A 25,236-nucleotide genomic window follows, 5' to 3' on the forward strand; every position below is an offset into this window, starting at 1 on the left:
GACTGGTTTGTATTTGTGTTTGTTCATTTGGTTTTGTTGTTTTGTTTTGTTTTTTTGTTTGTTTGTTTTGAGCTAGGGTTTCCCTCTGTACCCCTGGCCATCCTGGAACTCACAGAGATCTGCCTGGCTCAGCCTCCCAAGTGCTGGGATTAAAGGCATGTACCATCACCACTTGGCTAGTTTCTATTTTTTTTTTTGGTTTTTGTTTGTTTGTTTGTTTTTGTTTTTTGTTTTTGTTTTTTTGAGACAGGGTTTCTCTGTGTAGCCCTGGCTGTCCTGGAACTCACTCTGTAGACCAGGCTGGCCTCGAACTCAGAAATCCGCCTGCCTCTGCCTCCCAAGTGCTGGGATTACAGGCGTGTGCCACCACTGCCAGACTTATGTTTTTATTTATCTGTAAACAAGATCACACTATGTATGCCAGGTTGGCTTTGAACTCTGGATCCTGCTACCTCAGCCTCCTGAGGGCTGTGATGACTCTTGTACCCAGTGGGGACTGGTGAGACAGTTCAGAAGGTTAGGTTCTGACTGCTTTTAGAGGACCTGGGTTTGGTTCCCAGCACTAACATGGCAGCTTACAACTACATGCAGAGAATCTGATGTCCTCTCTCCAACTCCACAGGCAGCGGGCATGCAGGTGGTGCATTCATCCACGTAACAGAATAAATCTTTAACTGAATAGATGCCAGCTGTGGCAGCATGTACCTTTCAGCCCAACCCTGCGGTTCAGTGGGTAGAGTGCTTGTGGCTCAGTGGGTAGAGTGCTGGTATGGCGTGAATAAATCACACCCTAGACTCCATCTCCAGCACCACATAAACTGGAGACCTGAAGAGGCTAAGGCAGGAGGATTGGGACTTCAAGGACAGCCTGGGCTACAGTAGACCCTGTTTCAACCATCAGGAAATACCTGATGCAAACATACTGGAAGGAGCATCTCCTCGGGTTGGTACAGATGGAAAAAAAAAACTGTAGCCCTTACAGGAACAATATGCAACAGAATGAAGTCCAGCATGGTGGAACAGGCCTGTCCCTGCTGGGGAGGCTGAGGCAGGAGATTGAAAGGCAAGGACAGCCCTCTAACCTCCACCCCAGCTGTCCTTGAATCCCAGCAGTAAGCTGGGGCCATCGAGGGAAAACCGGACAAACACGAAGGCAGAAGGTGGCTGCTCCCTATGGAGTTGGCCCCTGGCGGGAGCAGGAGTGAATCACACAGCTGGCTGTGCCACGCTCTGCCTGGGGACAAAGCGGAGATATTTCCTGGATCCGGAAATACGGGCCAGAGCCTGTCACTGCAGGAAACACTCGGCTGGAGCCTAGCCAACCAGGCCATCAGGGGTCAGCCTGGGAGGCTGCCCGGACGCCTGGGATGAAGGCCCCAAGGAACTGGGGACGTCCCTGGCCCTGAGCCTGAGCTCTGGGATGAAGCTGACTTGGTAACCAGAGAGCCTGACTGAAGGTCTGATAGCCACAGTCCTGGATGCAGACCGTGCTCAAACTCAGCCTTTGTCTTCTCTTCCCAGACACCATGTTCCAAATCTCTACTCTCAGCTAACATGATTGAGAGGCAAGAGGATTACTTAAACCCAAGAGTTCCAGGCCAGCCTGAGCTATACTTTGGCAGCTCACAGACCCCGTTCAGCCCTGGCTGCTCTCAGAATTTCTGATCAGGACTTAAAAGTGAACAAGGTTTATTTGCTTCATTTGTGTTCATTTGTTTCGAGACAAGAGTCTCACTATGTAGCCCATATTGGCCTCCGACTCAGAGATCCTCCTGCCTCTGCCTCCACAATGCTGGGATCGTGGGCACACTAACATGCCTGACTCCATGGGTAAGAGTACTTGCTGCTCCAACAGGAGGAACTGAGTCTCAATCGCCCATATAAAAACGAGGTATGGCTGTGCACCTATAACCCCAGCACTGTGGGTAGACAGGAGGATGCTGAACGCTGGACACAGAATCGAGATGACTTGTGTCCTCCTCCGGCCCTTATGTCCACTAGGACCCCCACATCCACATGTGTGACAGCAACACACACACACACACACACACACACACACACACCCATGGGGCTTGACTCAGATTTGACTACTCAGACCCCTGCTTCAGGCAGCTTTTCTGGATTCCCTAGGTGTAGCCCTTGGTCCCTTGGGCCCCTAGTCTCATCCTGGCTCCCAGGCCCCAGGCAGGGCTCCTGGGCGGAAGGGGGCCCAGTGCCTGGTCCGACCGCCTCCGCTGGGTGAGGCCCTGACTCTTTGGGGATTTCCTGCATTCTCTATAAATAGCCCCCCCGTCGCTTCCCACAAACTTCTCACCCTTCTTGGAAAAAAGGGACTGCGGCCAAGGCCTCCATGCAGCTGTGTGCCAGCCCCGAGGCAGGCAGCCTGCAGTGGGCGAGCTGCCCAGAGGTGCGGCCCCGCCCAGCCAGAGGCGCCACAGCTCCTCCTGGGAGCTGGGGACCCTTCCCCTTTTCTTCAAGACAGGATCTTGCTTTTTAACCCAGCCAGACTTGGAACAGGCGCTGGGGTGACAGGCATGCAGACACCTCATCAATTAGGACGCACACCGGCCTGGGGACAGAAGAGTTACACTAGGAACGCTCGCCCTCTGCTGGTGGGTCACGGCTGCAGCAGGCGCAGCAACATCTCTCGATGTCCCTTAACAGTCAAGTCCCAGGCAACACAAGGCCTCCTCGTAGCCATTCCTTACTCTTAGGAGGACAAGACCCACGTGACCACAGTACCCTACAATATTGCCTGCGACAGAAGGCTCTCCACAAAGTCCAGTGTGGGGTACAACTGATTGCTAAAACCCAAAGCCAGAGGGCATTAGGAGAGGCCACTCTGAGCCTCGTTTCCTTAGCACTGGTGAAGCAGAGAGGGTTGCAGATCCCTGTGGTGAAGCAGAGAGGGCTGCAGATCCCTGTAAGTTTGAGGCCAGTACCATCCATCTACAGAATAAGAACCTATCACAGAAACCAAAAACAGATACAAATAAAATATCTGATAAGGGGCCAGCAAGATGGCTCTGCAGATAAAAGCATTGGCTGCAAGAGGACTTGAGTTGGGTTCCCAGCATTCGTGGGCAGGGACTGCAGCTCCAGGGGATCCCGACTGGCCTCTGCTCTCATACACACCTATGTAACTAAAAATAACCAAGTCTCTTGCTGTCGGTCCTGATGGCCCGAGTTTGATCCCTGAGACCCACACTGCCATTGCAGAAGACCCCCTCCGCCAAGTTGTCCTCTGACCTCCCCATGTGTGCTGTGGACCCCCCAAGGCTGGCACAGGCCTGACACCAGCACTGGGCCCATATTAGTCACGTTTTCATTGAGTGGTGGTGACTGCAGGGATTCATAACTGTTTAAAGCATGGGGTGTGTGTGGAATAAAAAAACCCTCTTGGGTGCTTAGCAGTAAACGGGCCAGTCCTGTCCCCAATCACTAGGAGCACAGTAGAATTGCTGTGTGGGGTAAAAGAGCCTGAGGATTGGGTGACATCAGGGCATGACAGGATCCTGGTGCTGCTGAGCCCAGCTGTGGTCCCTCACACCCTGTCCAGGTGGAGGGTGTGGCCCTGTGGGTCTGAAAACTGACCGGCAGTGAAAGCCCTGGGGGATGGAGGAGGGCACAGAAGGACATTTTAACTGTGTAGCTGCCAGTCAGAAAAATCTCAGACAAGATGATTTAGGAAAGGGAAAGGAATCAGTGAGAGTGGGGACTGAGCGAGTGAGACACGGGGGAGGGCACAATCAGAGCACAGGAGATACATGGATGAAACTGACACAGCAAAACTTATTCCAGGTACCACATGCTACTACAAAAGAAAAAATAAATAAATATATTTAATCGGCAAACAATGCCATAAATAGAAACACGTCAGTAAAGTTCCAGAAGATAAGGCTGACTGCTCCTTGTGAATGCACATTTCTGGGTCATTTCTGGATTATCCTTACTCTTCCTTCTCCTTTGGTAATTGAACCAGCCAGTAAGGGGCAGGGAGCGTGGCTCGGGGGTTGGAGCCTCTGCCCAGAATCCCCCAGTGATAGGCAGAGGGTGTGGCTCAGCACATAACACTCACAGGTTTTACCTCCTGCACCACATCATACAGACACTTGGCAAGGTGATGTGGGCCTTAATCCCAACATCGGGGTGAGGAAGTATTCATCCTTGGATCCCTGACACATCTCTCTCTCTCTCCCCACTGTGGAGGGCTGCAGACCCCCAGTGCTCTCTTGGCGTCTGCTAGGTCTGCTGTCTTGGCTCTTGACCTTGTGGGAACTCTGAGGCTGAGTCCCAGGCTCTGGACCTCACTTGCCCACACAGAAGTCCTGGAAGATGAGATCCAGGATTTCCTCAGTTCCCCCTCCACCTGTAAGGTGGCTTAGTTGTCTCCGAGCCTGGCGCAGGGCCTCAGCTGCCAGAGCCAGGTCTGTGGCCAGCTGGTAGTGGCCCAGGGCATCCAGGCAGCCCTGGAGGTGGTATTGGTGCCTAGCCCGGGTCAAGAGCGGTGGTCCTGTGGATGGGTCCCCACACCTGCCAAAAACAAGACCTGGTTGTCTCACTCAGCCTGTGCAGCCACTTTTTGAAAAGGCCCTCCCACAGAAGCCTTTTTGCAGAGAGAGAACTGAGGCTGAGGGACAGACCCACAGCTAGCAGCTCTGTTTACACCTGAACTTGGCTGAAGGTGGCTGAGGGGGACTCACACTGCAGACAGCTCGGTCTTCAGGGCCAGCAGGAGGCCGTCCATCCCAGCTCCAGTGTGGCAGGACAGGAGCAGGTGAGGAGGCAGGGCTGTGTCGAAGGCTGGGGCATTAGCAGACAGCAGATCAGATTTGTTGAGCAGCAGCAGGAGGCGCTGTCTGCCACTTTCGTGGCTTTGAGCTACCAGTGGGGCCACCACAGTGTCCAGGAAGCTGCGACTGGAGGAGGAGGCCAGGTCGGAGGCGTCCAGCACCCCCAGGATGAGGTCAGCCTGCTCCAGCCTGGGGAGGAAGGAACCACGAAGCATACATAACCACGGAGGATCCTGGGAAGGCACTGTGGATACTGCTCAGAGAAGCGACTCCGCTGAGAGAGGAACAGCCACGGTAAGGCACGGTCCAGAGCAAAAGTCAGGGCAGAAACAGACGCCATTGTCTGGCTAGGTCTGTTAGGGCGCATGGGCGGGACTGTGGCAGGATGAGGTGGGGGGGGTAGAACCTGCCACAGGTGAGGCTTTGCTAAAGGGGTAGGGCATGGCTTCAGCGAAGACCTGGCAGAACCGTTGGGGGCATGGCCAAGGGAAGAGTGTGGCGAGCAGTGGGCAGGGCACAGAAGGGAACAGAAGGTCAGGTTGTGAGTGTGGTGAGGTGGCCTGAGGAATGACAAAACAAGACTTGGAGAGAGGAGAGGAGTAAGGGACACAGGCCAAACTTGCTTCTCAAACAAATTACGGAAGCCTCCCTGCCCTCAACTTTGAGGGGCCTCAAAACCTTCTGATTTGGGAATAATGAAATCAACTCACTGGTTGCCATATCCTCAGCCTTTTCCCTACCTCTGGCGCGCCCTGCGCACACCCTCCTGCTCAACAGTGCCCACGCCTTCCCGAAGCCCCGCGGTGTCACTCAGCAAGACAGGGAACCCAGCCAGGTCCACGGGAGTCTCCAGCACGTCACGGGTGGTCCCAGGCTCTGGGGACACGATGGACACTGGCTTCCGGCCTGAATGGTAGGGACGGTGTGATGAAGGACCACAGAGTGGAGGTAAAAGCCCCCACTTTCAGGAGGCGCTGCCTGCCACTGTTGTGGCTTTGAGCTACCAGTGGGGCCCCCACAGTGTCCAGGAAGCCGCACCCCTTGCCCGGAAGCCCACCCCGTCCCTGACTGAACCCCACATACTGAGCAGATTGACCAGACTGCTCTTGCCGGCATTGGGCGGTCCAGTGACCACAACGTTTGCCCCCGAGCGGAGCCTCTGTCCACGCCTAGCATCTCGCAGGTGGGAGCCCAGCGCCGCCTCCAAGGCTCGTACATCTCTGTTTGCTGTGAGAGGGAGAAGGCAGGCAAGGGGGGAGGAGGGGGCAGTCAGCAAGGTCTCAGGGGGGTTGAAATGCCAGCCCCGCCTTCCCCAAAGACAGACATACCCTGCTCCAACACACCCTCTTCCAAATTATCATCCTCTCCGAAGTCAATGTAGGCCTCCACATGGGCCAGAGCCTGGGGAGGAGGTGGGGGGATGTCAGAGGTGCTCTCTCAGGTCTAGCTCCAGCTTGACCTCCATGACCAGACTGGCTTACAGGCCTGGAGCTTTCTCTAAAGAATGCATGGATGGAGCTGCAGAGCAGTTAAGAGCACTGGCTGCTCTTCCAGAAGTCTGAATTCAGTTCCCAGAAACCACATAGCTGTTCGCAACATGTATAACAGGATCTGATGCCCTCTTCTGGCATGCAGACATACATGCAGATAGAGCAGTTATAAACACAAAATAAATAATTAATATAAATCTTAAAAAAAAAGAACACGTGGATGGGTGAGCTTGCCTTGGTGAGGGTCTTCGCCCAACCCTGGCACAACTGGCTCAGTTCCCCATCCAGCTGCCTCAGGGCCTGTCGACGCTGGGCCTCAGTTTCAGCATGGATCAGATCTGCCAGTCCTTCCACTTCGGTCAGGCTCAACTTGCCATGGGCAAATGCCCTCCGGGTGAACTCTCCAGCCTCGGCTGGCCGCAGTCCTGGAACACTACCTGCAGGAAAGCACCACAATGTGGTGCACCTGGATTCCCCATCCAATAGCAGGTGACAGCCAGGAGAGCAACAAACCAAACACAAGCAGGCTTCCAGGTAACACAACTGCTTTAGGGTCCCCTGATCCTGTAAGGAATACCAGGAAGCTTACTGGTTCTCCGGGCTGAACCCTAATGGGTCAGTTTCTGGGTGTGACCTGGGCACCCCATCTGGGGGATATAGATATCTCTTAGAACACAGGCCAGCAAGTTAAGGTGTCTCAGCGGTTAAGAACACTGACTGAAGCTGGGCAGTGGTGGCGCATGCCTTTAATCCCAGCACTTGGGAGGCAAAGGCAGGCAGATTTCTGAGTTCAAGGCCAGCCTGGTCTACAGAGGGAGTTCCAGGACAAAGAAACCCTGACTCCAAAAACCAAAAACCAAAAACCAAAAAAAAAAAAAAAAAAGCACTGACTGCTTCCAGAGGTCCTGAGTTCAATTCAATTCCCAGCAACCACATGGTGGCTCACAACCATGTGATAGTTGTAATGGGATCTGATGTCCTTTTCTGGTGTGTCTGAAGAGAGCAATGGTGTACTCATATACATAAAATAAGTAAATAAATATAAAAAAACAAAAAAACAAAAAGCCAGGCCAGCAAGCTGTTGATGTTTGAAGTCACCTGCAGCTGGCCCTCCCCAGCAATGCTGGTTACACACGAAGCCCCCAGACTGACAGAGTGCTGGCCATCAGGGGCTTCCTGTGGCAAACTTGTTGGATGAACACACATTAAGTAAAGGCCACACATTTCTTCCTGGAAAGGCAAGACACCCCGCCCCCCATCCCTACCACCCAGGAATCACAGACAGCCTGGTTGTATGCTGGTAGATTGTACCAGCTACTCATCAGCTCCCTGAATAGCTCTTCCTCCAAACCACCACCAAACATGCACTTGAGCCTGAGCTGTCCTCAAAGTCCTTCCAGTGCTGCAGTCTGTGTGTATGTGCGCCAGAGCGCACGTGCCTATGTGTGGCACACCAGGAAGTCAGAAGACAGCCTGAAGGAATCAATTCTCACCTTGCACCACTCAGGTTCACATTTGGGAACAATCGCCTTTACTGAGACCTGGGTTAATATGATACATCTCTTTTCCCAAACGACAATGTGTTTTGCAGTCTATATCCAAGACCTTGTCTCCCCCAGGAAGTGTCACTCAACAGAGACTCACCTAATGCCTGCAGGACGCCGCTGACCACCGCAGGACCTCCGTGTACGTGCAGCTCCATGCAGTCCTCTCCCGTGAAACTCTGGGGGCCTTGTATAGCAAAAAACAAAACAAAAACAAAAAAACAAAAAACCAGAGTCAGGCGATGGGCACGACCCAGGTTGACTCCTGAAGACTGAGACCTGGACACGAGCGTCGCGGGCTCCTGGATCCCGGCCCTCACCTGGGAACCAGAGGACGAGTGAACGGTCCAGTGGCTCCCCGGAGCACGGGTGGCGGAGAAGGCGTAGGCAGGCGCTGCGGGCAGGAGGCGGCTCCCGGAGTGCCGTGAGGCTGCGGAGCGCGAGCCTGCTGGCTGGGCCGCTGGTGCGGATCACTGCGATGGCGCAGCGTCCCTGGCCGGAGCTGAGCGCGAAGATGGTGCTCCCGGGGACCAAGGACTCTGCACGGGTGCTGCAGCGTGCGCACAGCCTGGAGATCGGAGAGGAAACGAGTAAGCGCATCCAGAACCCGACCCTCGGGGTGAACAAGGACGGTGGGATGGTCGCCCGTGGATGCCCAAGCTGTGCGAGCTGTGGTCAGGCGATGGGCATGGAAGGACATGGCAGCTCTGGGCGCAGGAACGGGGTCTGGAACTTCAGGGGCGAACCTGGGGCCTAAAGCAGCTCCTCGCGCCGTGACAGAGTGTCGGCGCCACCCACCTGAAGGGCGCCCACGCCGCCCGGGTAGCCAGGGCGCTCATCCCACGCCACATAGATTTGCAATTTGCAAGCACCTTGGCCGACACTCCAGCACCGCTTCAATTTCTGAAGTACTGTACTTTGCGGCTTGACTGGCGGTACGACTCTCAAATACCATTGGATCACCTATAGGAGGTCCCGCCCTCTAGCCATAGACTTTGGTTCCTATTGGCTGATCCAAGGGAAACGAAGTGTGTGCAGCGCAAGAGTGTCCCGCAGAAACACAGAGCAAAGTTTTCGGTTCCTAGAGCAACAGGTATCTGACACAATAGTGGGAGGAAGAAAATGAAGGATACATTGCAACAGAGGTTCGAGCCTCGCCTTTTCCTTGTGCGCATTCCGTATTCTTAGAGACGCTAAGAAGCTACGTGTGCGCTCTGATTTCGCATCCATGAAAGGCAGCGCAGAAGGCGCTTGCTGCCAAACTTGACGATCTGAGTTCTGTCCCCGGGATCCGCTTAGTAAAGGAGTCCAGAGTTGTACAAGTTGCCCTCTGACCTCCTGGGAGGGTCGCGGGGGGGAGACATTCTGCAACCCAGTTAGAGACTGGAAACTCAAAGCATCTTAGTGACTGCAGGGGATGAGTTCCGGGGGAAGCCACGCCCTAGGCCAGGGAAAATCTGGTCCAAATTTCTGGGAAGTTTCTTCCTGGCCCTTCCTGGAGCTCTCCAGTGACCCCCGCTCCCCGATCTTTGCCAGCTGCAGCTCCTGGGCAAGCATCTTTAGCCAGGAGCCATCCCCAGGCCAGGAAGCCCTCCAGGCAGCTCCAGCCCAGCTCCGGCTCCAACCCTGGCTTCCCCGCCCTCTCCGGGGTTCCGGTTGGCCGCGGGTCCGAAGTGTGCTCCCGGATAGGCACCCTGGAGCCTCGAGTTACCTTCGGGTTAACCCGGGACAGCGCTGAATTGCAGGGTGAAGGAGCAGGCTCCAATACCAGGTTCGGGGCGGGCGGGGCTTCGCGGGCGCCCTCGCACTGCCAATTCTCTGGTTCTGGACTTGTGCGGGCGGGCGCTCTTTAGTTCAAGCTGCCGGATACAGTATAGTCTCAAAGCCCTCAGGTCCCCATCTGCCCTACTTTCAGTCTGTGAAACAGGGACAGTGACCTTGCCCATCTCCCATGGTTCTATCTTAGCACGTTTACAGCAAGTGCTCATTACCTACTGAGCAACGAGAAGCAAACTGGGCTCCTGCCTGGCCCGGGCTCACAGGACTTCGGGGTGGCCCACTCTGAGGTGGGAGAACTTGGGACATCAGGGCTGTGAGTTGTGGTGCTTGCCTCTAAGCCTGACGACCTGAGTTCAATCCCCTGAACCCACGTGGTGGAAGGAATCAGTTTCCACAGGTGTCCATCCTCTGACCTCCACACATTCCCCAAAGTCGTGTGTTAGACAAAAGAGAGGCGGCCTGGAGCCTAAGGCTTAGCTTCGTGGTAGACCATTACCCAGACAGCCTCCCCAGGATCACCCAGAACATACAAGTTTCAGATAAGCAACATTTCTTAATGACTATGTTCCATGTAGTAGTTAGAACATATGAAACAGTCTATCTGAAGTGCATGTAATTCAGTGGGCTTATTTTTTGACGTCCATTTTTTATTTTTATTTAACGATGTGTAAGCTCTGGGGTCAGGTGTATTCAACATCCCCCTGGAGCTGGAGTTACAGGCAAGGGTAGATGAAGGAACCGAACCCTGGTCCTCGAGAAGAGCTGCAAGAGCTCCTAACCGCGGGGCCATCTCTCCAGTCTGTCTGCCCTTTCTTGACACGGTGTCTTGGAAGTCCGGTGTCATGAACTTGCTATGTCACCTCTGAGGATGGCTTTGAAATCCGGATCTTTCTGCCTCCTGAGTGCAGGTCTGGGAGCTCCGTGCTGGGCTAGAGATCTACCGACTGGGTCACACCAGCCGGTGCCCTGTAGCCAGACCATTTTATTCCATTTATCTGCGTGTGCGGGATGACGCTTGCCCGCATCGGTGAATAACTTGCAGCAGCACCTTTATTTTATTTTATTATTTTTATTTTTTGAGACAGGGTTTCTCTGTGTAGTCCTGGCTGTCCTGGAACTCACTCTGTAGACCAGGCTAGCCTCAAACTCTCGAACTCAGAAATCCGCCTGCCTCTGCGTCCCAAGTGCTGGGATTAAGCGGCAGCACCTTTATATACAGTGAGCGGCTCAAGATTGTGTTTATTTGATAAGTTTGGCACCTGCAGCCTTATCCCTTTATGGAGGCTGTATTGTAGTAATAAGGGTTGTGTGGGAGCGGAGGGCAGGAAGATGTTTTCGGATCCTGAACTGTATGTGCAAAGGCCCTGGGGGCAGGCAGGTCCTGCTATAATTACTTGCACTCCAGTTGGGGAACTTGAGGTATTGTTCTCGGGAATGTCACCCAGTCAGGTCCTCCCTCTCGCACCCAGCTCAGATTCCACCCCCTGTGACCTCAGTACTTTGTAGTGGGTAAACAGAGGCTGTAGGACTGAGGGTGGAGGAAGCTCCTTCTCAGTGCCGACCTGAACAAGCACGGGAGATCCAAGTGGGCGGGCGATAAGGAAGCGCAGAAAAAAACACGGGCGGGGACGGGAAGCAGAGACGAGGCGGGCGGGTGGGACTGAGTGACTGAGAGTGACGCGCTGAGGCTGGGAAGAAGAATCGAGGTTTGGCTCGGGCGGGGACGACAAGCAAGTGGAGCGCAGGGACGGCGGACTGCGCGGGCGGGCGAGAGAGGCCTTTGTCTCTTCCTCGGGCGCGCTCGGCGGTGCCACTCCGGTCCCCATGAGCCCGCGGCCCCCCGGCGCCCGGGCGTCTCGAAGCCCCTAACCTGCCCTGTCCTCGCCATGGCCGAGGCGGCTTCGGGCGCCGGGGACGTGACCCTGGAGGGGGAGCGGGGCAAGAGGCCCCCGCCCGAGGGCGAGCCTGCGGCGCCTGCGTCGGGAGTACTGGGTATGTTTGTTGCGGGTGGCACCGGGACAGGTGTACAGGGTGCAGCCAGGGGCTGCAGGGGACGCCGCTCGGGATCACACATCCTAGAGTGTGGCCCAGAGGCTGCTCCTCGTGGTGCTGCGGCTGCGGCGCAGCGTGCAGGGTTGGGTCAGTGCGTCTGCACTGGGGGTCCCCGGTGCAGGAACGTGGACACGCCCCTCTGACGGCCCCAGGCTGGCCCGGGTGAGCCTCACCACCTGGAGACTCCCAGCACAGGGAAACAGGGAGATAGGGTCCTGGGTTCAAATCCCATGTTGTTTGGGTGACCTTGAGCTCATGGATACATCTCTGGGCCTCAGTTTGGTGGCCTGTGAAATGGGAGGAAGGACTGTACTCTGCGGCTGCTTTAAGGACCGCTCTGTCATACCAAGAAGCACTCAAAGCAGCTTGTGGGCGCCCCATGGATTGTGGTTTGGGAGGCGGTGTTGGGCCTCGACCACGAGTAAGATTCTTAAGGCTGGACCTAGGGGGAAGGGCCTGGCTGGTGCAGGAGAGAGGAGAGCAAGCCGAGGCTGTGGGTGCCCAACCCTTGAGAGCTCTAATGAGGGCCGAGTCAGTCCCTGAAGGGGCCTGATCTCAGCCCAGCCTGCCACGCTGCCCCATAGATAAACTATTTGGGAAGAGGCTCCTGCAGGCTGGCCGCTACCTGGTGTCCCACAAGGCATGGATGAAGACAGTGCCCACCGAGGACTGCGACGTGCTCATGACCTTCCCAGGTATCCACACCTGCCTGCTGTAGGCCCGCCCGGATGCAGCCTTTACCGCCTCGGCGGAAATGTGGAGGCCCGTGTGGGCGTCTCTGAGGCAAGACCCATTGGCCCCTATGCCCCTCGGCAGACACCACTGATGATCACACGCTGCTCTGGCTGCTGAATCACATCCGGGTGGGCATTCCTGAGCTGATCGTGCAAGTTCGTCACCACCGCCACACGCGTGCCTATGCCTTCTTTGTCACCGCCACATACGAGAGGCGAGTCTCCTGCCTCTACCTCCCTCTGGCCCTGTCACCTGGCTCCTTGCCCCTCTGAAGGCCAACTCTGCTAACTATTCGTTTGTCCTAAGATGTGGCTCTCGCATAGTCCTTAGATTGGGAATGGTGAGCTGGGGGTCCCACGGTGAGCCCACTATGCCTTGTCCTGCCCGCAGCCTGCTCCGTGGGGCCGATGAGCTGGGTCTGCGCAAGGCCGTGAAGGCCGAGTTTGGAGGGGGCACCCGCAGCTTCTCCTGTGAAGAGGACTTCATCTACGAGAATGTGGAGAGCGAACTACGCTTCTTCACATCGCAGGTGACCGCCCTACGCCCATGTCTCTGTGCCTACAGCCCTCGTACCTACCTCACACCCGTCTCCCCCACAGGAGCGGCAGAGCATCATTCGCTTCTGGTTGCAGAACCTTCGAGCCAAGCAGGGGGAGGCTCTGCACAACGTGCGCTTCTTGGAGGACCAGCCAATCAGTGAGCAGAGCAAGCCCGCCATCCAATCACTTGCAGAGAGCTGGGCGTGTCTGTTAGAAGATGGGTGCAAAGGGCGGGCTTACGGGTAACCAACCAGAGGCTAGGAAAAATTTGAGTCCCCCCCCAATGAACCCAGAGAGTATAGCCTCTTTCTGGCACCTAGTATAAGCATGGGTGAGGTGGTCCAGGCCAGGCTTTTACATAAGTCTCCAAGAAGGTGTGGGCAGAACCGTGGACAGCACCCATGGGCTAGGTGGTGAGTCCTACTGGGAAACCAGGTCTCTGAAGTTCACTTTCTGCACCAGCCTGTGTCATTCCTTAGACATTTAGACCCAGAAAGGGAGGGGGATGTTAAACTCTAGAATACACTTGGTAGGTATGGTGAGGACATGCTTGTGATCTCCCAGCCCCAATTTGTTAATTCAAGACCAGCCTGGGCTACATAGTAAGACTCCCAACCATCCCTGCCCTTCTCAAATTCATCTCCAGAGTGTGTGGGTTACCACATCCAGCTTATGTCATACTGGAAATGGAACTCAGAGCTTTGACCATGCTAAGCAAAGCACTCTACCAACCGAGCCACATTCCTAGCCTTTGATGGGCTTAAGAGAAGGCAGAAAAACTATGATTTTGGTTCCAGCCAAGGTTTGTTGCCACCTCTGGTCAGATAGTGCAGGGGCAGGGATCACTCACTCCTCCTCCTGCAGTTCCGGAGCTGGCTGCACGAGGCATCATACAGCAGGTGTTTCCAGTTCACGAGCAGCGTATTCTGAATCGTCTCATGAAGTCCTGGGTGCAGGCCGTGTGTGAAAACCAGCCTTTAGGTGTGGCTCTGTGGCTGAGGAGTGGGCTGGGGTTCCAGGAGACACTTAGTGGTGACCCAGACTCCCTTTTCTCCTGACAGATGATATCTGTGACTATTTTGGGGTGAAGATTGCCATGTATTTTGCCTGGCTGGGCTTCTACACATCGGCAATGGTTTATCCTGCTGTCTTTGGCTCTGTTCTGTATACATTCACTGAGGCTGATCAGGTACTGGGAAGCACTGGGCCAAGACTGTGGGTGGTCTAGAAGGCCTTCCTTCATAAGCTGGCTGTGTTGATGACTTGACTTTCTTCTGCTCCCTACAGACAAGCAGGGATGTTTCCTGTGTGGTCTTCGCTCTCTTCAATGTGATCTGGTCAACACTGTTCTTGGAGGAGTGGAAACGGAGGGGGGCAGAGCTAGCCTACAAATGGGGTACACTAGACTCACCTGGGGAGGCTGTGGAAGAGCCACGTCCCCAGTTCAGGGTCAGTCTGGGGCTGAGGCTTGCTTCTCAACAAGGCTGTAAAGAAGGAATGCTGTGTTGGGGAAGGTGTGGGGGGGGGTGGAGGAAAGGGGTCTCTAGGCCTAGTTAGGTAACATCAGAGAAGTTTGTGGGCCAGGGAGGGTTGTGACAGGATGGGAGGAAGTTGGATTTGAGGTTTGAGAAGGGTGCATCAAGAAGTATCTCTTGTCAAAGAAAAGGCGTGGCTGAGGGAAATTGGGCTCCTATGATCAGGAAGTGGGTGTGGCCCCTGGTCTCACTGCCTTTTCTGCTGGCTGCCAGGGCATACGGCGCATCAGCCCTATTACCCGGGCTGAGGAGTTCTACTATCCACCCTGGAAGCGACTGCTCTTTCAACTGCTTGTCAGCCTCCCTCTGTGCCTGGCCTGTCTTGTCTCCGTCTTTGTACTGATGCTTGGCTGCTTCCAGCTGCAGGTGATGGCTCACCCCTACTCTTCCCCTAGACCCTTCCCACTGAGCACCAGGTCCAGCTTTACCCTGCTGATCCCCCTACCTGTCCTGTCCCTTTTAGGAGCTAGTCTTGAGCGTGAAAGGTCTGCCCCGTCTGATTCGCTTCTTGCCCAAGGTCATGCTAGCCCTGCTGGTCAGCGTGAGTGCTGAGGGCTACAAGAAGTTAGCTGTGTGGCTAAATGACATGGGTATGTGCTGGCAAGGGAGGCCCTCACCGTCCCAATGATCCCCATAACCCTCTGTAGGGGCAGGGTGGCCCCTCACTCACCTCCTCGGCTCCTAGAGAATTACCGGCTAGAGAGCACCTACGAGAGGCACCTTATCATCAAAGTCGTCTTGGTGAGTGAACACGCATGTGCAAAGAGGCTAGGAGGATGGGAGGGAGAGGGGACTGGGGAATCAGCAGGGCAGGGCTGCAGGATGACCCAGCTGCCTGCCTCCCAGTTCCAGTTTGTCAACTCGTACTTGAGTCTGTTCTACATCGGCTTCTACCTCAAAGACATGGACCGCCTGAAAGAGGTGAGGGCCTGGGCACCGTCCCAGGGACAGCACTCTGGCCCCTTGGGGACGGACCCATGTAAGGGGTCCAGGGCTCTCCAGCCCCTCCCTCCTGTCCTCCATCCTTCTCTCCTTTTTGTCTGTCCGTGTGTCCTTTCTCTGCCTGTCGTTTCCCTCTCCCATCTGTCCGTCCACCTGTCCGGTCGGTCCCTCCACAGCTCCTGCTACTCCTGTCTCTGACCCAGAGCCTCGAGCGGCAGTTGCGGGCGGCGCTGGTCCCGCTCGCGGCCCTGCGGTTCCGCCTGCTCCTCCTGTCCCTCCGGGGTCTCCTGCTCGTGGCCCGGGCCAAAGTACGGGCAGGTGGCGAGCCTTCCCACGGTGCTGCGGGTGGGACATGGCGAGCATAGGGCGCATGCACAAAAGGGGTCCTGGTGCAGGCCGAGTAAGACCCACGGAGGCGCCTAGGGCGCTAGGCAATGCCTGGGCAGGGTGGGAGAGAGATGCTCTGAGAATCCTGGCACGTTCGCAGGTTGTCGTGTGGCAGTGGCATTGGGGCTGAGCTGCGGCCTTACATCTAGGGTTGTCGAAAGGCTGCAGGAGCACCGGGAAGGGCGTGTGTGTGTGTGTGTGTGTGCGCGCGCGCGCGCGCAGGTTATGACCCTTCCGCGCCCCGCCCTGCCCGCCCAACGCGGCCTCTTTTCGCCCGCAGATGCTGGCCACCCTGCTCATCACCCGGCAGTTGCTGCAGAACGTGCGCGAGGTGCTGCAGCCGCACCTGTACCGCAGGCTGGGCAGCGGGGAGCTAGGCTTGCGCACCATCCTGGAGTTGGCCCGGGCCCTGCTAGGCCTACTGAACCCCTTGCGCCCAGACCCCCGACGGCACTTGGATGCCCAGGCTGATGAGGGCGGAGCCGGAAGCCGCAGGTGCCTGGGCGGTGGCTGCGGGGCGCCCGAGGAGGAGGAGGAGGAGGCGGCTGTGGAGCGGAGGCCAGCAGGGGAAGGAGGGGAGGTTGCAGAAGGGCCTCGGGGTGGCAAGGAGGACGACGAGGAGGAGGACGAGGAGGAGGACGAAGACGACGAATATGAGGGCGAGGAAGGAAGCCTCCTGGACTGCGGGCTGCGCCTCAAGAAGGTCAGCTTCGCTGAACGGGGCGCAGGGCGGCGCAGGCCAGGCCCGAGCCCCGACGGCCTCCTAGAGGAGGGGAGCCCCACCATGGTGGAGAAGGGGCTGGAGCCTGGTGTGTTTACACTGGCTGAAGATGATGATGAGCCCGAGGGGCCTCCAGGCAGCCCCGAGCCAGAGCCCCAGACGGTCTTGCTTCGTCGGGCGGGCGGTGAGGGCCGTGACCAAGGGCTTGATGGAGACCGAGACCCGGAGACTGGCTCTGGCGACGCGGCTGGGAAACAGAAGAGACATAACAGGTCCTCGTGGATCGACCCGCCAGAGGAGGAGCATTCACCGCAGCTCACGCAAGCAGAGCTGGAGAGCTGCATGAAGAAGTATGAGGTGAGAGGGGCCTACCCCACCTTGGCATCTGGAGGTCGAGGCTGGAAGCCAGCTTGGTCAACAGGAAACTCCAAAGAGAATCAAAGGGTCGTGTCGCTTTATAGCTCAGTTTGTAGAGTGTTTGTCTAGTATGCAGGAAGTCCTGGCTTCCATTCTCAGCACCGCACAAACCAGGCATGGTGGAGCACGGCTGTCTTCCCAGCAGTAGGAAGTGGAGGCAGAAAGCCCAGAAGGCCAAGGTCATCCTCTCTTATATAGTACATTCTGGGCAAGCCTGGGCTACAGAGAATCCTGCCTTAAAAATAAATAGGAGGCTGGATGGTAGTGGTGCTCACCTTTAATCCAGCACTCAGGAGGCAGAGAATCTCTTTATCAGTTCGAAGCCAGCCTGGTCTACATAGCGAATTCCAGGACAGCCAGGGCTACACAGAAAGACCCTGTCTCGAAAAACAAAAATAAATCAATAGTACTGGAGGGCTGGCTCAGCAGGTTAGAGAGCTGCTAATTGGGAAAAGTGGATGTCTGGTCCCTGCATCCACATCAGCTACTCACAAAAGCCGGTAACTCAAGCTCCACGGGATCTAACACCCCTTCTAGCCTCCGGACACTCGTGCGCACACACAAACACACAGGAATTCACACATACATAACTAAAATACGATTTAAATAAGTAAAAAGGAAAAAACCCTTGGGATCCCACAGTAGTAGAGAACAGACTATCAGAAGCTGTATTCTGACGTTTGCACATGTGCTGCGAACGCCTTTAAAAGGACAAGGTGGAGCCTGCCTGAGGAAATGCGTCCACAGTCAACCTCTGGCCTCGACACAAACTCATGCACACCCTGCTCACACAGCGCGCCTGCGCAAACCATGTAACCCCCCCTCGCCCCAAAAACACACGACCAGGAGTGCAGGCGAAGGTGGATGCAGGTTCTCAGCCTGTAGCCGGAGTGGTTGTGTTGAGAGCAAGACCCTACCTGGAGGCTAGTGGCCCTTGGACTTGTTCAGAGTGGGGGAGAGAGTCTGGGTCTAGTGGGATGAATGGGGGGGGGCAGTGCCAAGCGTAACGGGAGCCCCCAACCGTCCCCAGGACACGTTCCAGGACTACCAGGAGATGTTCGTGCAGTTCGGCTATGTAGTGCTCTTCTCCTCTGCCTTCCCACTGGCTGCCCTGTGTGCCCTAGTCAACAACCTGATTGAGATCCGAAGCGATGCCTTCAAGCTGTGCACTGGTCTCCAGCGGCCCTTCGGCCAGCGTGTGGAGAGCATTGGCCAGTGGCAGGTGGGCCAGTCAGGGAGGCCCCGAGGGGATGGCGCCTTGGAGATGGCTGTCTCTAGCTGGGCCTGTCTTTGACCCTCCTTCCTCTCCTGCAGAAGGTCATGGAGGCAATGGGTGTGCTGGCCATCGTGGTGAACTGCTACCTCATTGGCCAGTGTGGCCAGCTGCAGCGCCTGTTCCCCTGGCTGAGCCCAGAGGCGGCCATTGTGTCTGTGGTGGTGCTAGAGGTGGGGCTGGGGCCCTGAGGGTGGGGATTCTGAGGGTGGGGTGGGGAGGCTAGGTATCCCTGAGCCTGCAGCCCCTGCTGTCTGTCCCCCCACAGCACTTGGCTCTTCTAGTCAAGTACCTCATCCACGCAGCCATCCCTGACATCCCCGGCTGGGTGGCTGAGGAGATGGCCAAACTGGAGTACCAGCGACGGGAAGCCTTCAAGGTAGGATGAGGCTGGGGTCAGGTTGATGTGGTTTCAGGAGGAAATAAAGCCAAGGCTAAAGCCTTAGTGAAAGCCCCCGGGCTGCAAAGCAGGCAGCACCCCCACCCTCATCCCCAGGTCCAGCACTTAAGGGCTCTATCAACTTGGATGGAAAGTTTTCAGAAAGCTCTAGTGCACAGCTGTCATCTCAGCACCTAGAAGGTGGGGTCAGGAGGGTCAGTAGTTAAAGCCCACCCTCCTCAGTTACATGGGGATGGGGGCTGTTTCAAGGCCAGCCTAACTACATGTTGTGCTCTCCCCCACCACACACAAAAAGCCAAATTTGTATCTGTACTGACTACATACAGATCTACTGGGTTTTCCTGCCATGTGTGGGGGAGGTGCTATGGTTCTGCACAGCTCATCTCTGCCTCAGCCTTGAGGACAGGCATGGACCGCCACACCCATTTTTTGTTTTGTTTTCTTTTTAAAATTCTTTATGTATGGCGTTAGTGTGTCTTATTGTGCAGTCCAAGCGTGGGACAGCTCCCCGTGGGCAGTCCTGCATTCCCAGCCTCTCAGTTAGCTGAGAGCACAGATGTGGAGCACGGTCCCTCTTCAGAGCAGCTCTCACACAGCATTCCCAACGGCCCGTCCCAAGACTTTCTTGTTTATATTTATTTAACTTTATGTTATGAGTCTTTTGCTTGCATGTGTGCATGTGCGCATGTGCACCATGTTTATAAAGTGCCCTTGGAGACCAGTAGAGGGCATCAGATCCCCTGGAACTGAATACAGATGGCTGTGAGCTGCCATGTGGTTACTGGCAAGTAAAGTAGGCTCCTCTGCAAGAGCAGCCGGTGTTCTTAACCACGGAGCCATCTTTCCAGCCCCCAGGAGGGTGTGAGCGTATAGACCCCAGGATGCCACTGTAGAAGGGACTAGACCATCCATACTTGTGGGTCCTGGATCCAGCCCCTAAGGGACGCCAGTAGCTTGCACTCACAGAGGTGAGGGTTGTCTAGACTCTAGATGGCACAGGCTCTCAAGAATGTTGATTTAGTTTGCCAGTCTGCCTCTGACAAACACCTCTGCAAACCACGTGAAGGCCCAAGGAGCTGTACCTTCTAGGGAAGACTTTAGGAAAATCTTGTCTCCAACCAGGAGACAGGATTTTAGGCAGCCAATATACCCAAGTCACATCCCCACTCCTTCAGGGTGAGATTCTAGGCTGTGGCTCTGCTGGTCCTCATCAGTTCCAAACTGAAGTTTAGTTAATTTATATTGACGGGGCCTGAATGGTGGCTCATGTCTGTGATCCCAGCACTGGGGAGGGTGAGGCTGGAAGATTCTAAATTGGAGCTACAGAGTGAAACCCTGTCTTAACACACACACACACACACACACACACACACACACACACACACACGCAAGAGATAAGAGATTCTCCTGAGAAAGCCCCAGCAGGTCTACAGCCTCTCCCATTCCCTGCTCTCAGAGCAGCGAGCCCAGAGTTTCCTTCTCTTCTCTCAGTTCCTCAGGCACCGGGTGGGGGGCAGGTCAGGGGTTCGGGGCCCGGGGTAGGTCTGGTCGCAGTCGGCGCTCAGCCCGCATGTGTCCTCCCTACGCAGCGGCACGAGCGGCAAGCGCAGCAGCACTTTCAGCAGCAGCAGCGGCGACGGCGCGAGGAGGAGGAGCGGCAGCGGCACGCGGAGCAGCAGGCGCGGCGGGAGCGCGACACCGGAGGCCGCGAGGAGGCGCGCGCGGAGGCCCCGGGCCCCGATCCCGCGGCGGAGCGCGGCGCGGCCAAGGCCAAGGGCAGCGAGCGGCCCCGACGGCCCGGAGCGCTGCTGCCGCCCGGCCCTGTGCTGCGGCTGAAGCAGATCATCCCGTTGCAGACTCGGCCGCCCGCGCCCACCGGGTGCGCGCCCCCGCCGCGCTCGCCCGCGGATACGCGCCTGCCCGCCTTCCTCAGCCTGCGCTTCCTCAAGGCGCCCGAGCGCGGTCCGTCCCCGCCGCGGCCCGGGAAGCTGTTCGCCTTCGCGGCGCGCGAGCCCGCAGCCAACGGGGCCCCCGGGGGCGGCGCGCGCGCTCACAGGAGCGCCGGGGACGAGCCCGCGGCCGCCGAGCCGGAGCCGCGGCCGGAGGACGCAGGTCACAGGCCTTAACCGGGGCGCGCGTCGCGAGGGCAGTGGGCGCCGTGGGGCCCCGCGAACCGCGCTCTCCCTCCGCAGGGCCCGCCTCGCCTCCCGCCGGCTGCTGGCGCTGGGACGCGGCCTGGGGCTGCGGCGACAACCCGCCCCGCGTCCCCGTGGACGCCGCTGCACGCCCTGTGCAGCCCGCCTGCTGGCCCACAGCCCGCCACTAGCCCCGCCGCGCCCCTGCCGTTCCCGCGACCAGGATGGGGGCCACGAGCGGACCCCCCACAGTACAGAAAAGTACACAGGATGGGCGGTTATTTATTTGTTTTTAATTTATTTTGTCATATTTTTGTAAAACGGCAGAAATGCAATAAAAAGTCTATTTCAACAGTGCTCGAGGTCAGAGCAGTGAAGGGGCCTTGCCAGATCTGTGGCTGGAGGCTAAGCACCCCAGTTCTCCTAGAATGAGGCCTTTAGGAGGTCCAGATGCACATGGCACCCCACACCTCAGTCAGATGTGACATAAGCATGGTGCACTCATAGGGGTGCCCAGGACAGAAGTTCTGTACCTGCTGAGCCTCCAGTCAGGTCATATGGCCAGCCTGCAGGGACCTGGGCCGTCCAGGTGACACTCCCAAGAGTGCACAGTAAAGGCAATCACGGGAAGGCAGCTGGAATTCAGACCAAAACCTGAGAGTGGCAGAAACTTCAGCGTGTATCTGAAAGGGGAGGCCTCCAGAGGCAGGGCACAGGAAGCAGCTCCAGGAAGGGTACTGTGGGGTATTCTGGTCAGGACACCCAGGGTTAATAGGGCATGGGAGCAGTTGCCAAGTCACCACAAGAGGCTGAAATGCTACCAGGGCCATAGCCAAGCAATGGTCCTCTGGGGAACACAAACAACTCTAGCCTTCACAAGCGGGGTGCATTCTGTATGCGGGGTCCCCCAGAACCCCATACCTGCAGTGTGTACCATGCTACAGCTGAGGGTGCACAGCCACTCACTCTACCAGCCCAGGTAGTTGCCCCATATCCCCATGACGGAGTGGCCAGCTGGATACCAGTGCTGGCAGCCCTTGCTCATGATGCCCGGTGGCGAGTGGCTGTTGGTCAGCCCTGTAGTACTGTCCTGGGTTCAGTCTCCCAGGGGACCCGACCCCAAGGACCCTAGGCAGGGGTTGGTTCCTGCAGGTCCCAGCGGCTCCGGCCGAAGTGTGCGGAGCAAAGACGCCGTGTAGAGTAGGAAAGGTCCTTTTATTGGGGTGGACGTGGAGCACGAGCTAGTCCATGATAAATGACGTAAGAGAAAGATCCAGAGGGGCCAGCTCTTTCCCTGGTGTGGGCTCAGAGTGAGGCCTGGGGACGGGAGGGACCGGGAGACCTGCGACCCGGCCAGGCCTGTGGGTGGGAAGGAGCGAGAAGGCCGCTCGGTGTGTTGGGGGACCAGCCCGCCCTGGGCTCTGGACCCTGGCGAGGTCTCGATGTGGGTGGCCTGGTGGGGGCCACCACTGTGCTTTAAAAAGCATCTACCGACACCTCGCGGCTGGGCCTGATGTCCTTTTAACCAATGCTTGACACGAGTTACAGCATAAATAAGAACTCAAGGAAAATAAATACATGGGTCCTATGAGGTTGGAGGGTGCAGACTGGATGGAGGAGCTGGCTGCGCTTAAACACGCGGGTGGGAGCAGACGGGGCTGACAGACGAGGGGCGACGCACAGGACCTAGGTGTCCTCGGGCATGTCAGGGCTGTCGGTCCGGGCCACCTTTCGGGGCGGCGCTGAGCTCTCGCCCTCTGCCTCCACCTGCTCTTGGTCTCTCTTCTTGGCAGCGTTCTGGAGGTGGGGGAAGGGAAAGAGTCGCCAGGGTGAGGACGGCGCCAGGGCAGCCAGTGGCGTGGGTCTTCCCCCCTACCTTTTTGAGACAAGAGTCTTTATATATCGTTGGTGCCCCAAAACTATGTAGACCAGGCTAGCCTCAAAGTCAGAGAGCCTCCTGTTTGCTGATTAAAGCCGTGAGTCCCTGCCAATGGCCTTTTCTCAAAGGCCTAGAGGGAGCCATCAGCCAGCCCCCTGGGGGACCCTGCAAGGAACTCAGGCAGGCTGGGTGGATGGGTTTTTGGCTGTGGTGGCATAGGCCTGTAGACTACCACTTGGGAGTCAAGAGGCAGGAGGATTACTGTATAAGTATGAAGACATCCTGGGCTCAGTGAGACATGTGTCAAAAAAGCCAAAAAAACAAATCCATGGCCTCATGTATCTCAGGCTGACCCAAGACACTGTCTCTCGGCCTCCTGAATGCTGGGATGACAGGCCTGTACCATGTGGTTTTGGTTGACTGGGCACTGGCTGTATAGTACAGAATGCACCAGATTCATCGTAAGTACTAGGACCCCAAGAGCATACCCACTGAAGTATTTCTCCATTGTCCTGGCTACCTGAAGAACTCCTATTCAACCCTCAAGGCTCCCACTCGAAAATCCGCAGTCCCCAGTGAAAACCTTGCCTTTTTGTCCCATTGCTGGTGCAGGTACCGCAGGAGGATGTTCGTCTTTTCTGTCACAATGACTGAGAAGCAAAGAGAGAGAGAGTGAGAATCTGACCTCCACCTTGGCCTCCTGGCCTGCCTTGCCAGAAATGGAGCTCAAATTCAGCATCTCTATCTTAGAAATGTCTGAAGACTGGCACTTCCCTTCTAAGCACACAGCTCCGACTCTGCCTCAGCCTTCACTGCCCCGAGGACCCCACCCTTAGGCTCCTGGCTAGGACCTTCCTCAGACAGCCTGTGTGAAGCATAGTTTCAGTGCCAAGGATGGAGCCCAGGCTCCAGGACACAGGCCAGCACTCAGTTGAGGGGGCTTCCCATCTGCTTCTGTACTCCCCAGGGCCCGTCTGAGGCAGAGAGACACCAGGGAAGAAATGCATGGCAACAGCGAGGTTTGGGTGCTGGGGACAGAACCCAGGGTCTCACTCATGACAGGGAGCTACACTACGCATGAGCCTTACCCTCTTTCCTGTTTCTTAAAAACAGATTCATTTTGCTTTTAAGAACTTATTTTGATTATTTTAAATTTATGTGTGTGGGGGGAGGGGGTGCATGTGTCCCAGGAGACCACAAGAGGGCGTTGGATCCTCTGGAGCGGGAGCGAGATACAGGTGTTTGTGAGGCACAGCATCTTACTGATGCTGGCATCTGGACTCAGGTCCCCTGCAGCAGCAGCAGCAGCAGCAGCAGCAGCAGCAGCAGCAGCAGCAAGCACTAACCCTGAGACCATGGATGGCCCCTTGCTGGGCTAAGTGGATGTACACACTGGCCAGAAGATATCTGGGGGAGTTCTCTCCTCTACTAGGCAGGTTCTGGGGACTGAATTAGGTTTTTAAGCCTGGTGGTGGGCACCTATACCTGCTGAGCCATCTCGTCAGACTGGTTTATTTTTTGAGACCAGGCATCACTATATAACTCTTGCTGTCCTGGAACTCACTCTATAGACTAGGCTGGCCTCAAAGTCACAGAAATCCACCAGCCTCTGCCTCCCAAGTGCTGGGCTTAGAAGTGTGCACTACCAAGCCTGGCTTCCAGATTCTTTCTTGCCAGTTAAAACCACCAGGCCCTTTCTCCTCTGCCACAGCACAGGGCTGGACAGCACAGCCCACAGACCCAGGAGAGAATCACAGCCCTTACCACTTCTACACCTACAGTCCTTGGCTTGCGGTATTAGAGGATCCGTGTGGGTATACACGTGCCTCGGCCTGTGTGTGGGGCCCTCGCCTTTGTCTTGCTGATGAGCCCTTGTTCTCTGCTGCACCAGGCTGGCTGGTCCTAGACTGCCCGGTAGGGCAGATTCCCATTACAGGCTGCTGCAGACGCATCTGGCTCTTCCACGACTCCAGGCAGCTAAACTCACATTTAAACTTCTGATCCTGCCGGCTTGGCACCCAGAGCACGGGGATGGCAAGTGGGTTCACCTCGCCTGCTTCATGTCCTGCCCTGCTGGGGAGGAGCCCCAGCTTATGGTCTTAGGTATGAGACAGCAGGAGAGCAGGGCAGTCCAGGCTGAGAAGAGCCAGTATCTGCTACTCCTAGGCACAGTGGGCTGTTGTCCCCAGGATCACCCCATACCCCTCCATAGGCCCTTCCTAGCTGTGCGGAGGGCGAAGCCCTACAGTACTCACTCTGTTCTGACGGGTATTCTCGGGTCGGCAGGTATACTGAGGGACGGCGGTTCTGTGGACGGGGAGCGGTGGGTTAGCTGGCAACCCTCATCCTCAGGACAGTGATGCCACCCCCAGCCCCACACTCACCGAGGCCTTGCACACAGAGTCCGCGTGGAACCTGCTGAAGTTGCTCTTGTTGTAGACGGGCAAGCCTTTCAGAAAGTCTGCCTGGAGACAGGGGTGGGTGTGAGGTCTCCAATGCAGACCAGGGCACCCCCATCTGGTGCTATGTATTTTTGTGTGAGGGAAGGTATATGGGTGTCACCGTGTTTGTGTGTGTGTGTGTGTGTGTGTGTGTGTGTGTGTGTGTGTGTGTGT

General features: G+C 56.6%; 3 protein-coding genes across 3 annotated transcripts in view; 1 reads left to right on the top strand and 2 right to left on the bottom strand.

Moving 5' to 3' along the window:
- Positions 1-3,812: 3,812 nt before the first annotated feature.
- Positions 3,813-9,598, bottom strand: Gtpbp3 (GTP binding protein 3, mitochondrial). The gene is made up of 9 exons (XM_028784770.1): positions 8,626-9,598; positions 8,148-8,395; positions 7,928-8,014; positions 6,518-6,720; positions 6,122-6,194; positions 5,877-6,020; positions 5,534-5,699; positions 4,704-4,982; positions 3,813-4,533 (listed from the first exon to the last, which is right to left on the bottom strand). Exons 1-9 carry the CDS (start codon positions 8,676-8,678, stop codon positions 4,308-4,310), a joined length of 1,479 nt encoding a protein of 492 aa, XP_028640603.1. The 5' UTR covers positions 8,679-9,598; the 3' UTR covers positions 3,813-4,307.
- A 1,894-nt stretch (positions 9,599-11,492) lies between these two features.
- On the top strand, positions 11,493-20,733 carry Ano8 (anoctamin 8). Its single transcript, XM_028784799.1, has 17 exons — positions 11,493-11,598; positions 12,243-12,353; positions 12,475-12,607; positions 12,784-12,922; positions 12,993-13,089; positions 13,797-13,913; positions 13,994-14,121; positions 14,220-14,381; positions 14,681-14,833; positions 14,931-15,057; positions 15,153-15,208; positions 15,314-15,388; positions 16,077-16,874; positions 17,965-18,156; positions 18,249-18,380; positions 18,476-18,586; positions 20,197-20,733. Exons 1-17 carry the CDS (start codon positions 11,493-11,495, stop codon positions 20,731-20,733), a joined length of 3,174 nt encoding a protein of 1,057 aa, XP_028640632.1.
- Positions 20,734-21,015: 282 nt separating this feature from the next.
- Positions 21,016-25,236, bottom strand: part of Dda1 (DET1 and DDB1 associated 1) — a 7,546-nt gene continuing 3,325 nt past the window's right edge. The window contains exons 2-5 of the mRNA XM_028784795.1: positions 25,006-25,086; positions 24,877-24,928; positions 23,210-23,271; positions 21,016-22,539 (exon numbers count right to left, since the gene is read on the bottom strand). Of these exons, the coding sequence (XP_028640628.1) occupies positions 22,429-22,539; positions 23,210-23,271; positions 24,877-24,928; positions 25,006-25,086 (306 nt within the window). The 3' untranslated portion in view covers positions 21,016-22,428. The remainder of the gene's footprint in view (positions 22,540-23,209; positions 23,272-24,876; positions 24,929-25,005; positions 25,087-25,236) is intronic.

This window comes from Grammomys surdaster, unplaced genomic scaffold (genome assembly GCF_004785775.1).
Source record: "Grammomys surdaster isolate TR1022 unplaced genomic scaffold, NIH_TR_1.0 124836, whole genome shotgun sequence".
In the NCBI taxonomy this organism is placed as follows: domain Eukaryota; kingdom Metazoa; phylum Chordata; class Mammalia; order Rodentia; family Muridae; genus Grammomys; species Grammomys surdaster.

Excerpts from the sequence above, each read along its gene's own strand:
- Gtpbp3 (XM_028784770.1), bottom strand. The coding sequence starts at position 8,678 with ATGTGGCGTGGGATGAGCGCCCTGGCTACCCGGGCGGCGTGGGCGCCC. Across the intron at positions 6,721-7,927 it reads CGGCGTCCTGCAGGCATTAG|GTAGTGTTCCAGGACTGCGG; the intron begins GTGAGTCTCTGT and ends GCTTTCCTGCAG. Across the intron at positions 6,195-6,517 it reads GGGCGAAGACCCTCACCAAG|GCTCTGGCCCATGTGGAGGC; the intron begins GCAAGCTCACCC and ends CCTCCTCCCCAG.
- Ano8 (XM_028784799.1), top strand. The coding sequence starts at position 11,493 with ATGGCCGAGGCGGCTTCGGGCGCCGGGGACGTGACCCTGGAGGGGGAG. Across the intron at positions 12,608-12,783 it reads GTCACCGCCACATACGAGAG|CCTGCTCCGTGGGGCCGATG; the intron begins GCGAGTCTCCTG and ends TCCTGCCCGCAG. Across the intron at positions 13,914-13,993 it reads GTGTGAAAACCAGCCTTTAG|ATGATATCTGTGACTATTTT; the intron begins GTGTGGCTCTGT and ends TTCTCCTGACAG.